Source organism: Oryx dammah, unplaced genomic scaffold (assembly GCF_014754425.2).
Source record: "Oryx dammah isolate SB20612 unplaced genomic scaffold, SCBI_Odam_1.1 HiC_scaffold_24, whole genome shotgun sequence".
Classification (NCBI taxonomy): domain Eukaryota; kingdom Metazoa; phylum Chordata; class Mammalia; order Artiodactyla; family Bovidae; genus Oryx; species Oryx dammah.
Window position 1 is genome coordinate 52,895,996 of NW_024070208.1, and position 15,468 is coordinate 52,911,463.

A 15,468-nucleotide genomic window follows, 5' to 3' on the forward strand; every position below is an offset into this window, starting at 1 on the left:
CGGCTGCCTTTCTCTTGTGGCTCCCCCCTCAGTGAACAACATCACCCAAGTCAGACACCTGGGATGTGTCATTGACTCTTTACCTATCTGACGCCCACTTTTCATTCATCACTAGGTGGGATCCTGTTGATTTATTTTCTAAATATCTCTTTAGTCCAGCTACATCATTCCAGAACTATTACCCTAGTCTAGAGTGCAATATCTGTTACCTCATCACATATGGCCTTTTAATCCATTTCTAGAATTCCAGTTTTGCCCTCATTCACTGTCTGTAGTAGGTCCATGATCATCTTTCTAAGTGCACATCATAGATTGAAAGTACTTAGTGTCTCCCTGATCACTGATTTGAAACTCTTACCTTTGAAGGGCCTTTCTGAACTGTTTACTTGTCTATCACTATTCTCTTGCTCTGATGCCACATACACACAGAGTTCAGATACACACACATATATATGCACACACAGGCCCACACCCATGTGCATACATATATGCACACACACATAGACATCGTCAGAGATCATGTCCTCTCTCATCTCTAGGCTGTATGTGTGCTGTCCTCTCTCAGGAAAAATCTTGTTTTGGACCTTGGTCTGGCTAACTCCCACTCACTATTAGACTTCAGCTTAAAAGTCACCTGCCCTAGGAAGCCTTCCCTAAATGCCACAGAATCCAGGCTCCTCTACACTTCATTTTTCCTGTAAGAGTTCTTACTGACTTCCACGTGTGTTGTTGACTTTTGAGAGGAAGAAATGAATGGTGTTGCTTGTCTCAGATTTATAACTTGGCTTTCTTCACAATCTGTTTAATATGTACTGAACAGTGAGGGCAAAGTTGATTATGGTGTCAATTTAAGTCCTTGAAATAATAAAAACTTTCCTAGTCTTAAAGCACACTAGGATAATGCTAATTGATAATATTAATTGCTAATTAGGATAATAGATTAAGCTATGTTTCAGCCTCTTGGAAAAAAACAATTTTTCTAGCACCACCTACGATTTAATAAAGTGGACTTCATGTTCAGCCATTGTTTTCTTTTTTCCCTGTTTCCTTTGATTTGCTAAAAAGTTTAAACTTTCAAGAATTAATTTAGTAAGTCATTCAAGTTTGCCTGTTTATTATGTTAAATGTATCACAGTTTTAAAATCCCCTTTGGAATTTATTTGCTTAATCTTTAGTAAACATTACAAAATGCTTCTATATTGCCTATTTAGTAAAATAGCCTTGTTATACTTCTGCCAACCCCAAAGCGTTCAGACACTATGCAAATAATAAACACTCTGATTAATATGTGGCATTAAAAAATCTAGCCAGAATGCTTACAGAGCTTATAACTCAGGAAATGTATTCATATGCCTCTACCACTATTCCACTTTTAAAGATTAATTTTTACATTTAATAAACTAACATATGTGCCCTAGTTTATTGTAAGGTTTATAATGAATACTAGCTTCTTACTGCCCCTCCCCCATCCTTTGTTCCTGTGAATTCTGCATCCTTATGTAATATCTTTCTTTTTTCCTAGCCTTTCAGCCTTTTTCTTTCATGCTTCTGAAAACATAATTTACTGCTATTTCTCAATTTTTCAATTAGGTGTTATCTACATTTTTCCTGTGTGTTTTTTTTCACTTCTTAAATTGTGAACTACAACACAACTACAGAAGCGGTCATAAGACATTTATACTTAAATAAATAATTATACAAATTTAGTAGTATATAAAGTACATCATATTTTATGTAAATGTATATATAATAGTATCAACATATGCATATATAATATATCCAAATTTACATTACATATATGATACATGTATGTATAATATACGTGTGTGCCTGTTAAGTTGCCTCAATTGTGTCTGACTCTTTCCAAGCCTATGGACTGTAGCTTGCCAGGCTCCTCTGTCCATAGGATTCTCCAGGCAAGACTCCTGGAGTGGGTTGCCATGCCCTCCTCCAGGGAATCTTCCCTAGCCAGAGATGGAACCCAAATCTCTTATGTCTCCTGCATTTGCAGGCTGGTTCTTCATCACTAGTGCCACCTGGGAAGCCCCATGTATAATATAGGTATATTTAAAGTACATGTTGGGCTTCCCTGGTGGCTCAGATGGTAAAGAATCTGGCTGCAATGCAGGAGACTCAGGTTCGATCCCTGGGTCAGGAAGATTCTGTGGGAAAGGAAATGCAACCCACTCCAGTGTTCTTGCCTGACAAATCCCACGGACAGAGGAGCTTGGCAGGCTACAGTCTATAGGGTCGCAGAGTCAGACATGACTGAAGTGACTTAGTACAGACACCGAAGTATATATTTATATATAATATAGTTGTTACTGTTTTTGTTTAGTCGTTAAGTCTTGTCTGACTCTTTGCAACCCCATGGACTGCAGCCTGCCAGGCTCCTCTGTCCATTTGGATTTCCCAGGCACGAATACTGGAGTGAGTTGCCATTTCCTTCTCCAGGGGATCTTTCCAACCCAGGGATCAAACGCATTTCTCCTGAATTGGCAGGCAAGTTCTTTACTGCCAGCTACCAGGGAAGCCCCTATATAATATAGTTAGGTATTACCATATATAGCCATATTATATACATCATATATTATGTATTAATATGCATGTTAGCATACAGAATACTATAAATTAATAACATAACAAATAATAAGCATCTCTCCAAAGCCAGTAGAGCCTCATGTATCTCTTCCAAATCACAGTGATCTATCTCCCATGAAAAACCATCATCCTTCCCGTATAATTATTTTCTTGCTTACCTTTATTTATTTATTGTCATCTATGTTGGCAATACTGTAAAATATAGCTTGGTTTTGCAAGGTTTTGAACTTCATGTTAATGAAATCAGACTGATGGAACTCAGTGGTTCTCAGCAGGAGGCAGTTTGGCCCCCATGAGGCACTGGACAATGTCTGGAGACATTTTGTTTGTAACAACTGAGTGGGTGGATGCTACAGGCTTCTACTAAGCTGAGGATAGGAATGCTGCTAAACATCTTAAAATGCACAAGAAAGACTCTTTAAAAAAGAATTATTGGGTCAAAAACGTACATAGTGCTGAGGTTGAAAAAACCATAGTAGAGTATATCACTCTATGGCTTTGGACCACAAAATCTAGCTATAGAAAGTATCATGGATAGAGTTAGAGTTTTTCTATTTTTGACTGAAACAAACAATACTTCTCTGAACATTCTGGTATCTGTATTCTGACTACATGAGCAGTATCTCTACAAGTAGAAATTTTGGTCATAGGATAAGCATATTTTCAACTTTTTTAGGTAGGCAGCAATTGTTTTCCCTGGCATGCTGTAGTCCATGGGGTCGCAAAGAGTCAGACATGACTTAGTGGCTGAACAACAACAACTGTTGTTTTCCCAAGTCGGTGTTAGGTTTTTATTATACAAAATTAAGATTTACCTCTGTTGCACCATAACCATTACACACATGTTTCTTCTCCTTTTTTTCCTTCCAATTTATTTATATAACCATTTCATTTGTGTCACAAGACTATTTAAAACAATCTTCAGTGTTCACATTGATAACAACATATCCAAGTCATGTAGGTAAGATAATTTATTTTTCTCTACCAGAAAAAGTTTTGGAGATGAATGATTACCTAATTACTTTTTGTTTGCTTACATTCTATGCAACTGTTATCCATTTATCCTCAGGTGCTTTAATAGACTTGCAAACTCCTATAAATATGGTCAAATATGACAATCTCTCTCTTCTGGTTTTTTTGTGAGCTCCTCTCCCTGCTCTTCAGCTCTAAACTAGACTGATTGCACTGTAGACAGGTTAAACAGTATTTCCTCCCCCTCAGTTATCTTGGGAATAGATTCTGAGCCTTTCCTGTGTGGGATTCACCTGTTTCCTGGATTCCTTAATTTCCTTCCTCAGTTTAGTTTAAGCACACTTTGACAGAAGAGCATTACATTCTACTTTCCCTCAAGTTCATCTCTGAAATCCTTTCATTGTATTTTATTTTATTTCTCCTACCAATTTTCATTTTCCAGGAGCATGTTTTCCATCTTTGAACGTTCCTTTTGTTTATACAGCATCCAGTATTTGCTGTTCATTATTTATTGCTCTGGGAAAATCAGTTATGATTTTGCTGCATTTTTTCACGTTTGTTTCCCCAGTCCCTTCACTTTTTTTTTCCCCCTGTTTGTTTTGGGTTCTTTCCCTTCAGATGTTTTTCTAAAATGCCTACTGATCTTTGCCTGATTATTCATATTTCAAAATGTGGCACTAAGGTAATTCTAGGTATGTGGTGGGGAAGAAAACCCACTGCAATGAGAACCTTCCCCACCCTCAATAGAGATATCTGTAGACATTATTTGTCTTGAGTTGAGCTGGTTATTTCCTCAGAACAGAATCGTCAGTCTCCTGCCGGGCCATACAAGACTGACAGTCACTCTTCTGGTGTGCCTGGTAGGGGGTGAGGGCAGAAGCTCCCACTGTCTGTAGGGCAGTCTTTGCTTCATCCTTTTGATTCCAGTAAGGGATCTCTTTCGCCTCCCACTTTCTCCTGTCCTCCCTTCGACCACAGATTTGACCTCCACGGACCATGATCTCCACAGATAACCTGGCGCAACCTCTCCAGAAGTTAAGCCACATGTCTTCAGCGGACTAGGGGCACTCACTGGTTTGTACAGGCTAGAGATGGATGCTCCAGTCTGAGCATCTTTAAAGTCTTTAATCAGTCTTTTTGTTTCTTGCTTCACTTCAGTCCCTTGTCTTCAAAGGGAAAGAAGACACCTGCCCCTCCAACACCTAAGTCTTCTGGGCTGTGAAACATGTCAACCTGCCTTTGCGGCAGTCACTGCATAGAGAATGCCCAAATTTGACTCAGTTGTTTCTCATCTTTCTGGTTTTCATCTTACTCACTTCTGTTAATATTTCTAATCAGCTGCAACCTTCTCTTTCATCTCTGTTTTTGAGGGTTTATACCTTAAAAAATTCTTTTTCTGTCATTTTAGTGGAGTTTTGGAAGGAGTATGAGGAAAAAAGCATATATTTTTAATACACTAATGTTAACCAAGAGCCTAATCCTCCTCTGTTGCTAAGATGGCATGATATATGACATATGTATAAAATACATATTAATGAGCGAATAGGAGATGAGAAAATGGAGATATATTGTCGTCGTCATCATCATCATCTCTCTCTCTCTCTCTCTCTCTCTCTCTCACACACACACACACACACAGAGAGAGAGAAACTGCTCCTGATGACATCTCTGATCTTTTTCAAATTTCCAATTTCAAAGATCACTTTGAACATTGTCATTTTACTCTGATTGACAGCTTATTCCTTTGTTTCTGCACTACCTTCCCATGACTTTAGTGACACCAGCCTTCATTGTTCCTTGGAGTCTGTTCTGAATTTTTCTTCTCTGTTCACCCCTCTTGCATTTGTGACCCCTGTTATTATTTTTTCTTCTTTCTACTTTTTCTGATTCTCCTTGAACCTTTCCCCCTTTAATGATCATCTCTAAACTGTGGTGGCTCAGATGGTAAAGAGTCTGCCTGCAACACAGGAGACTTGGGTTTGATCCCTGGGTTGGGAAGATCCCCTGGAGGAGGGCCTGGCAATACACTCCAGTTTTCTTGCCTGAAAAATCCCCATGGACAGAGGAACCTGGTGGGCTACAGTCCATGGGACCATAAGAAGTCAGACATGACTGAAGTGATTAACACAAAGCATGATAAACACATCTTTGTCTTGAACCTCGACATAGCTTCTAAATTTCTCTGTGGATGTTCCATGGTACCTTCCATTCCGTCCCAAACAGACTTAATTTCATTCCCAGAATTCATTTTTGTCCTCCAATTTAATTGCTGCCTCTCTTTTCCTTTAATGTTTTTTTACCTAAGTTGTGCCGGTGTGCTAAGTTGCTTCAGTCGTATCTGATTCTTTGCAACCCCATGGACTATAGCCTGCCAGGCTCCTCTGTCCATGGGGATTCTTCAGGCAAGAAAACTGGAGTGAGTTGCCATGCTCTCCTCCAGAGGATCTTCCCAACCCAGGAATTGAACCCTATTCTCTTATGTCTCTGGCATTAGCAGGCAAGTTCTTTACCACTAGCGTCACGTGGGAAGCCCTTATCTAAGTCTGCTGCTGCTGCTGCTGCTGCTAAGTCGCTTCAGTCGTGTTCGACTCTGTGCGACCCCATAGACGGCAGCCCACCAGGCTCCCTCGTCCCTGGGATTCTCCAGGCATGAACACTGGAGTGGGTTGCCATTTCCTTCTCCAATGCATGAAAGTGAAAAGTGAAAGTGAAGTCGCTCAGTCGAGCCCGACTCTTAGCGACCCCATGGACTGCAGCCTACCAGGCTCCTCCGTCCATGGGGTTTTCCAGGCAAGAGTACTGGAGTGGGGTGCCATCACCTTCTCTGTTATCTAAGTCAGGGACTGGCAAATATTTTCCGGTAAAGGCCAAGTAGTAAATACTTCAGGCTTTGCAGTCTAAGAAGGTTCTGTCGCAATTGTGCTATTATAGTGAAAGACAATTATAGTCAGTATTCAAACAAATGGATGTGGCTGTCTTCCCAGACCTTATTTACAAAAAAAAAAAAGAAAGAAAGAAAGAAAGAAAACAGGTTAGTAGGCTGGCTTGGCCCTTGGGGCACAGTTTGCTAATTAAAGTTAATGGCCCACCAGCCAAAAACCTCTTAAAACCTTTACCTGCCACATCTTTCTGCTCAAGTAGGTTATGATGACCCTGTCTTTCCAGGTCTGTCCTCTATCCTCTCCACACACATTCCTCCCTCAGACCCTCATGTCTCTATTCTGTCTCCTTGCTTTCTGTCTCGTAGTCAGGCTCCATGCTGCTTCCAAACCAGTGTCTTATGGGAACAGAATTTACCCTGTTGCTTCTTATTTAAATACTTCATGTTCTGCAAACATCTACATGGCAGGGCTTCCTCAGTATTAGATGCGTAAGAGCTACTTGAAATCTTCATTAAATTAAAGACTTCTGGGCCCCACCCCAGAGATTCTAAGGATATGAGTTGAAGGCCAGGAATCTGCATTTTAAACAAACCTCCAGATGGATTGGCATATGTGTTCCTCAAACATTTGAAAAACAGTAGACTTAGAAAAAAGGGCTTCCCTGGTGGTTTAGATAGTAAAGAATCTGCCTGCAATGCAGGAGACCTGGGTTTGATCCCTGGGTCAGGAAGATCCCTTGGAGAAGGGCATGGCAACCCACTCCAGTACTCTTGCCTGGAGAATCCTATGGACAGAGAAGCCTGGCGGGCTACAGTCCACAGGGTCGCAAAGAGTCAGACATGATTGAGTGACTAACACTTTCACTTTCAGCCTTGGGAAAGGCCAAACCCCTCTGCATGGAGCACAGGTCCTGCTGACCTGTAATCTCTCCAGCCCCACCTCTCACAACTCCTCCTTCAACATGCTGTGGATCAGGCCTTTTCTTGAACTGGCCATACTGGTTCATCCTCTTTTTCTCCATTAGATAGTCACTTTGCCAGTAATGCCATTATCTCCTGGTCTGTTGGGTAAACTTCCTTTAAGGTTCAATTCAAGTTCCAACCGCTCTGATGAGTTTCCCTGAACTGTCTATTCTTACTGTGTATGTATCCATATTCTAGAACCTATAACATATTAGCTGCTTGAATTTATTTGTCTACCTCTCCCATTAGAGTGGGAATTTCTGAAGGACAGGGACTATGTCTTCTGCTTTGAATATACCTATGTTTTAGAGGGTACAATAAAATTACATATTAAGATTGATGCTTTCAAACTGTCGTGCTGGAGAAGACTCTTGAAAGTCCCTTGGACAGTAAGGCAGTTAAATCAGTCAATCCTTAAGGAAATCAACTCTGAATATTCACTAGAAGGACTGATGCTGAACCTGAAGCTCAGGTTAATACTATGGCCACCTGATGCAAAGAGCCAACTCACTGGAAAAGATCCTGATGCTGGGAAAGATTGAGGGCAAGAGGAGAAGGGATGACAGAGGATGAGATGGTTGGATGGCATCACCGACTCAATGGACATGAGTTTGAGCAAACTCCGAGAGATAGTGAAGAGCAGGGAAGCCTGGCATGCTGCAGTTCATGACGTAGCAAAGAGTTTGATACCACTTAGTGACAGAATAACAACAATGCTATCAATGTGTTGATTTGATATAAGCGTTAGACTAGAAGTGTTCGTATCTATATTTTGTAGATAATTCAGCTGGAACTCTGAGATGTTAACTGACTTGTTTGAAATCAACCGAAGTGTCAAAACAATCAAGGGTATCACTTTTTTTTTTTACATTTGGAGTTTTTTCCATTACACATGCTGCCTTCCTACCATGATGGAGTTATTCCCTGGGCTGGTGAACCTTACATTCTGGAAGTGTTCAGTGGGATTTTCTGATTGAGTATACACATTTGGTCTGTTGATTATTTAATGTTGTCACTTCTGTGGCTGACTAATGACTGAAAACGAGTCAGTCCAGCCCGATACATTATTCTTCATGAGTTTGGCCTCTGCACTGTTTGGATTTCTGGACATTTCCATCTTAGTGCTGCCACATCTTTTGGTTTTCTTCCAAGAACCTAAATTGTATTTGTTTTGCCTACATTTACTATCATGAATCATGTGGGCATTATTATTATTGTGACTCCATAACTAATATAGTTCAAAAGAAGGAAGGCTTTTTGTTGAATCCTTAGAGAGGATTCTGCCTGGGTTTTGCTTTCTTGTACTTCTCACATAGCTCCTGAATTCAGAACATTTATATCTCAAAATAGATGGGGGCTTCCCAGATGGTGCCAGTGGCAAAGAACCCACCTGCCAATGCAGGAGACATAAAAGATGGATATGGTTTCTATCCCTGGGTGGGGAAGATCCCGTGGAGGAGGGCATAGCAACTCACTCCAGTATCTTTGCCTCGAGTATCTCGTGGACAGAGGAGTCTAGCAGGCTGCAGTCCATTGGGTTGCAAAGAGTTGAATGTGACTGAAGTGACTTAGCACACAAGCATATCTCAAAATGCCCAGCTCAGATTAGGCAACTTGCCATTCAGAAAAGGTGAGGAATAATTCATACAAACCTCTGGAACACTAGGCTGAGTTTAAGATAATTATTTGGTAAAAGAATAAATGCAAATTCTTGATTATTTTTATCAGGGGAAGAAAGAGATTGTGTACTAAGAGATACAGGCATGTGAACTGTGAGAGCTACAAAACATAGCTATTTAGTGGTCACTTCATTTTGTCTTGTATTAATTTTTTCTGTCATTTCTATCTCCTATTAAGTAAGACCCGACCTCTTTATTTTCTTAGTTTCATCCTATCTTGCACTTAGTAAATACTCAAAAGGAGCTTGTGAAATGAAATGAGTGATTCCAAAATCTCATTTCAGCCTTTCACTTTTCATCTATGAGACAGTAATAATTAGACAATGAAATGCTCCCCAGGCAAGAAACCAGAGGTGGAAAGACATAAGGTGCCATTGGCAACTATCAATCAGATAACCTTGGAAAATTGAATGTATATTATGTGTCTGGTTACTCGCAACAGTAAACCATAAACCATTAACAGAAACTTGGCATTTTAATTTAAGAACTTTCATATTTTCTTGATAGTTGTGTATTTAACATAAGTAATGTCCATTTGTGACATTTATATTTCCTTTAAACTTTAATACTAAATTAGTGTTTAATAAGTTATTGTTTGTGCATTGAAAAAAATAAGCTGGTCTTTTTCAAAAACAATTTAAATTTTTATTGATTTTGTTTACATTGTAAAGAATTAGCAACTATAGTAGTTGCCACTTTAAGTGACCTCCGAAAAAACAAAATATATAATTATTTTACATGGTTATATTACAATTTTATAAAGTTAGTTACAGCATACTCATGCTTTGTTATAAACTGTATTCATTTGGCCATGTTATAAGCTATCAATACTAATGCACACCCATATTAGCAAATATAAAAGAGAAAATCTAAAAGTGTCATAAGTCTTTTAAGCTTTACAACCATGTTAACACTACTTTTGTCCACTGTTATATTATACAGTCCTTAACACTAGAAAATATATTTGAAAATTAAACGGTAGCCCCTTTCCCCATATTGATTTTATTTATGCTGAGAAATCATGTTTGTTTCTTACCAGCCTTTGTCAGGCTGTTTAAATTTTGAATCAACCATTTTTAGAAAAGCTACAGAACATGAGTTCATTATAAATAATGCATGCATATACTTTCTGTGTGCAGTTTAAAATTTGGCAAGATGTTGACAGCCCATGATTCTGACACAGAGAAAGGGCATTATAATGTAAATGAGAGAAGTGAAATGGTCACAAAATGAGCTCAAATTTAAATAGGAATAAAAAAATCCATTAACAAACTGAAAACAGTACTGACCCAAAGTTAATTTAAGATCTGAAGTTTGAAGTGTCTTTTGTGATGAGAAGGATCTGAAAATGATTAGGAAGACATTAATAAACAAGACTGTGGTGTGTAAATAAATTCTATGTGGCACATAAACTCATGACTTGTCTTTCCTTTCTGGCATTGTTGGGTTTTTCGTATCATCACATTAGGTGCTGGAAAGCAGCATTGCTTGTTTATTCCCAACATGTGGCTCTGGGTTACCACACACACACACAAAAAAAAAAAATTCAGAAACTCTGTTATATTTTAAGACAGAGTTAAAGCTCTTGGGCCCAATTTGTTCCTGAAGCCACTCTGAGAACATTGCACTGTGTTTTGCTGGAACAGAATCAGGACCTTTTGCATTGATGTAAAGGGCAATGACGAACATCAGGCTAAGAATGGGAATCTGTCCCCATGGGTCTCCTCCCACCCCATCTCATTTCCTCTGTCTTCCGTTTTTCTCTCGTACATACTTTCACACACATCTCATCTGAGTTAACCTAAGGCACTTTGCTGGGGAGATGAAAGAATTCGGCAAGAATGCACAAAGTTAAAAGGTTCTGAACAGTCTCATATAGCAGTTTTGCCTGTGACAGGAAAGCACCGCATCCTGAACTCTTTTCTATGTTATTTACAAAAATAATATAAAAGTTAGTACTAAGTTTTAAAGGTGTCTCTTGCACTGACTGTAATAGCTATGATCTTAGAGACAGTATTTTAACTATCACATGGTACATGTGCCAGATACCGCCTTAATTGCAGAGAAGATGCTGCTGTTTCCTTTGCCATATGCTCAGCGCTCCAGGCAACTCACATTCTGTCCATGATGGGGTTACTGGCATCTCTCCATTGTAAAGGTATGAACACTGGGGCCTGCCCTCTGTTTAATCATCTACACGTTGTGTATTGTAGCTAAGTATTTACAGATGACAAAACTAAACGTACAGAATTTAAACTACAGTGGTAAAAGAAGAATGCTTTAATAATCCTCAAAAAAATTGTAGGTAGTCCTTTCTTTGCCAAGTACACGAATAGGCAATTTCAAAGCAGTGTTTTGGGATGGCATTCCAAAACTTCTCTCTCTGTCCCTTTGTGACATTTGATCTTATCTGAATGTAAAGTTGCATGATTTTCAAAAACCTCAGTCTCTCTGATTTTCCCTCCTGATCATTTAAATATGTCTCTAATGTCAAAAATACACCAGCTGAACTATTTTCACGTGTTGTTTCCAAATATAGTCCCACCAAAGGTGTGAAACTTTAAAAGATTTTAAAATTTTTAAATTGAGTAATTTAAATTTCATCTAAAAATTCTGTTTAGCAGTGACACTTTTTTTCGTTTACATCAGATTCATCTTAATTTACAAAAATAAACATCTTTCACAGGAATTCTGAGTGAACTCAAGTTAAATGTAAGTGGTGTATGAATAGACCAGAAGTTCTGAAGAGCTATAATATAGTGAAGTGCTAACTGTAAAGAATTAAGTGCTTTCACAATGAGGCTTTCTTAATTCTCGCTGCTTGTCTTCTCATGCTGGCAACAGCTCGTCAAATGCCATGTGGAACTCTTGAGCGTGAAGAAAATAATCACTCTTAGATTTGTACATTGTTTTGTGCAAACACACACGTTGTTTTGTTTCACTTTGGCAGACACCTCTTTGTTTGAATCATTTCTGTCCAAAATAAAGAAAATGAATATTCCTTCTTTCAAGATGAGCTGTATTTATTACTGGAACGGAAGTTGTCATATCCGTGATCATTAGCTTTGAACTTTAAGCACGACTGCTTTTCCTCCATGGACTGCTTTTCTTCAAATGATTGGCACCAGCAGCATAAACACGACTGCACAAAACAAAGTAACTTTGTTATAAGTTTACATCAAGTTACACTATCACAACCCTCCCTGCTCACCAGAATTCTGGCTTTCTCTGCATGAACAGCAATTCTTGGGCCACTTTCTTGCCATGCCCTCTTATTTTCCCCTTAAAAACATATAACTACAGAAGTAGTATTTGATAATTTTTTAAACTAGAAGCTACACCAAAAAAAAATGTATATAATAACACTTCTTCATCTTTTAATTAAAATGAAATAGAAAGACACTCAATTCTTGGATACTTACTCTTGATTACTTGAGAAATACTCTTAATATTTAATAAATATATAACTCAAACCTTTTTTTCCTATGCAAGTGGAAATATTACCATACCCACACATATATAATAATCTGTAACTTTGTGGGCATCAAAATAATTGTAGCTTGTTCTGCCCATATATTTAAGTACACAACTAGAATTGTCAGCAAAGAGATGCTACAAACCCATGTTGACATCTTCCCCTCTGAGAATATGGCGCCCTAGGACTTCACCCCTAATCCCATAGAAATGGAACGGTGGTTGACAGTGGGGAACTGAAAACAGCTCCTTTGTCCCTTTCCTGTTTGCCTATTTCTGTTCACTTCTAACCTTAAAATAACCTAATTATAGGCTTCTCTGGTGGCTCAGAGGATAAAGAATCTGACTGCAATGCAGAAGACTGAGGTTCAATCTCTGGTTTGGGAAAATCCCCTGGAGAAGGGTATGGCAATCCACTCCAGTATTCTTGCTTGGAGAATTCCATGGGCAGAGGAGGCTGGTGGGCTACAGACCATGGGGTCACAAAGAGTTGGACATGACTGAGCAACTAACACACCCCTAGGGATTTGATCACTAAGCAATTGAAACTAACTCCTGACTTACTGCTCAACTGAGTGCACAAGATGCCTTGTTTAACCTGTTGATGCTTCTCCTAGATAAAAAGAAGCAGGACTAGGTCGGCACCCACAGCAGTCCCCGCAAGGAATCCTGGGAGCAGATCACTTGGCAAGATAACATCTGAAGACAGAGCCAGACAGTCTGTCTTCCATGGAGAGGCAGAGCCTAACCTTCTGCCTGGATGATTCACTGAGATTCTTCTCCCTCCATTTTTCCCTTTAAAAATTGTTGTGACTGAACAGAATCTTTGGAGTTGGTCTCTGGACCCAAGTCCACCATCTCCCTAGATTACTGGCTTTTCTGATGAAAGCATTTTTCTCCATTTTTCTCCTTTATTAACACTTGCCTCTGGAATTATTGGTGTATGAGCAGCAAGCAGCCAACCTGGGTTTGGTTACACTAGGAACAAGTGGATATAAGGGGAAGGAATATTTTATTCCATACTAGGTAACTGAAGGAGTGAATGAATGGATGGATGTTACACACAAATGGAAGCAGCCAAATGAGGAATAATTTCATGTATTCTATATCAAGGAATACTGCTATCGAATGAAGGCAAAAAAGTGAAGGTAGAACTTGAATTAAGCTGCTTTGTTTGACTTGTAATTCTCACCTGTGTATGAAAAGGAGACTAACTTAGTTATAATTGGCAGTGTGTTACTTAGTCCAAAATCTTCCAAATAGGGAAACAGTGCATTTAATTCATGTGTAGCTCTTATTTTATCATGTGATAGCATTCAGATATCAATGCATATAATTTTTTATTCATTTTCTGAGTAATTCTATGAGTAAAACTGATTGGTTGAGGCAGTAGTGAATGGTTGACTGGGATTTGTAGGGAGAAATCAATCATAGTGATTTATGAGCAAAATTTATATTTAAAGAATCATCTATCATGTAATACAAGGGAAAATTATAAAACAATTGACTAGACCTCTCTGGTTAGAAATATTAATAATGTGTAAGGGTTATATTTGATACCAGATTAAAAGGGTTTTTGATTTTCAAATACTCTCTTACCTTAAAGCAGTTTTTGAATCTTTTGCTCACCAAATACAGAGCTATTGGGTTAATACAGGAATTCAGGGAGGCCATGTTGATGCCAATGTAGTCCAATACCAACAAAAAGCTGCAAAAATAATACAAAAATTTATTTATGTGCTATGAGCACAAATCCTTTACAGATTTTTGTACTTTATAAATTAAAAATTACCCATTTATAATTATTTTGACTTTATCACTAGTCTTTGCTGATTTTGATCTCTCTGTCTCTCTCTCTTTCTCTTTGCCTCTGTCTCTCTCTTTCTCTTTGCTTCTGTCTCTCTCTTTCTCTTATTCTCTGTCCCTGTCATATCCTTAATCCCTATTCCCACTCCCATGCTCAATTCTCTGCCTTAAAATGAAATATATTTTGTAAGTGCCCAGGTTGTCTAAAAAAGAAAGGATTTACAAAGTGCAATGGAGAACCAGATCTGGTATTTTCAATCATGTCACTCACTCACTTGGACATCCCTGGCTCTCCATTCTCAGTGTTCTCCAAAGCTCCCCTTACTTCTCTGTTGGAAATAGAAGTAAAAGTAAAAAGAAAGGGGTGGGGGAGCATCTTAAACTGCTCCATTAGGATTAGAAAAATAGTACTCTCTCTTCCTGCCAATGAAAGGAATCAATGGAAAAACTTCTGAATGGCATTTATTTATACAACTATTTCTATTTTACCTTACTTACCTCAAAAATTCACATCTACGGGGATCATGCTGATCATAAAGAGTGAGCTTCAAAATTCTGCTAAGATGAAGAGGAAGCCAACACAGAGCAAAGACAAGGACCAGGCAAAATACTGTTTTGGCCACTTCCCGTCTCTGAAATAAAACCACAATCAGACTCTGTAATGGATGGCTTATTATAATCACAGCATTCTTTCTTTCCAAACAAAATGTTTAATACTGTTTACAAAAAGTCAGTGGCATTTGTAAAAATTCAGGATACAGAGTTTTAAACTGAATAGTTACTGTGAATTAGAACCTAAATGACTAGAGATTCATCTTTTTCTTTAAATTTTTCATTTTGCATTGGGGTATAGCCAATAAACAATGCTGTGATAGTTTCAGGTGAACAGCAAAGGGACTCAGCCATACATATACATATATCCCTTTTCACTCAAACTCCCCTCCCATCCAGGCTGCCACACAACATTTAGGAGAATTCTATGTGCTAATATAGTAGGTCCTTGCTGGTTATTCATTTTAAATATAGCCGTATGTACATGTCCATTTCAAACCCCCTAACTAGCCGGGCTTTCCTCTCATCCTAGAGATTCAT

The 15,468-nt window shown here is 38.6% G+C and overlaps 1 protein-coding gene across 1 annotated transcript in view; it reads right to left on the reverse strand.

Moving 5' to 3' along the window:
* Positions 1–9,716: 9,716 nt before the first annotated feature.
* The window catches only part of EDNRB (endothelin receptor type B), a 29,838-nt gene continuing 24,086 nt past the window's right edge, over positions 9,717–15,468 (reverse strand). The window contains exons 6-8 of the mRNA XM_040266909.1: positions 14,875–15,008; positions 14,170–14,278; positions 9,717–12,238 (exon numbers count right to left, since the gene is read on the reverse strand). Coding sequence (XP_040122843.1) covers positions 12,104–12,238; positions 14,170–14,278; positions 14,875–15,008 — 378 coding nt within the window. The 3' untranslated portion in view covers positions 9,717–12,103. The remainder of the gene's footprint in view (positions 12,239–14,169; positions 14,279–14,874; positions 15,009–15,468) is intronic.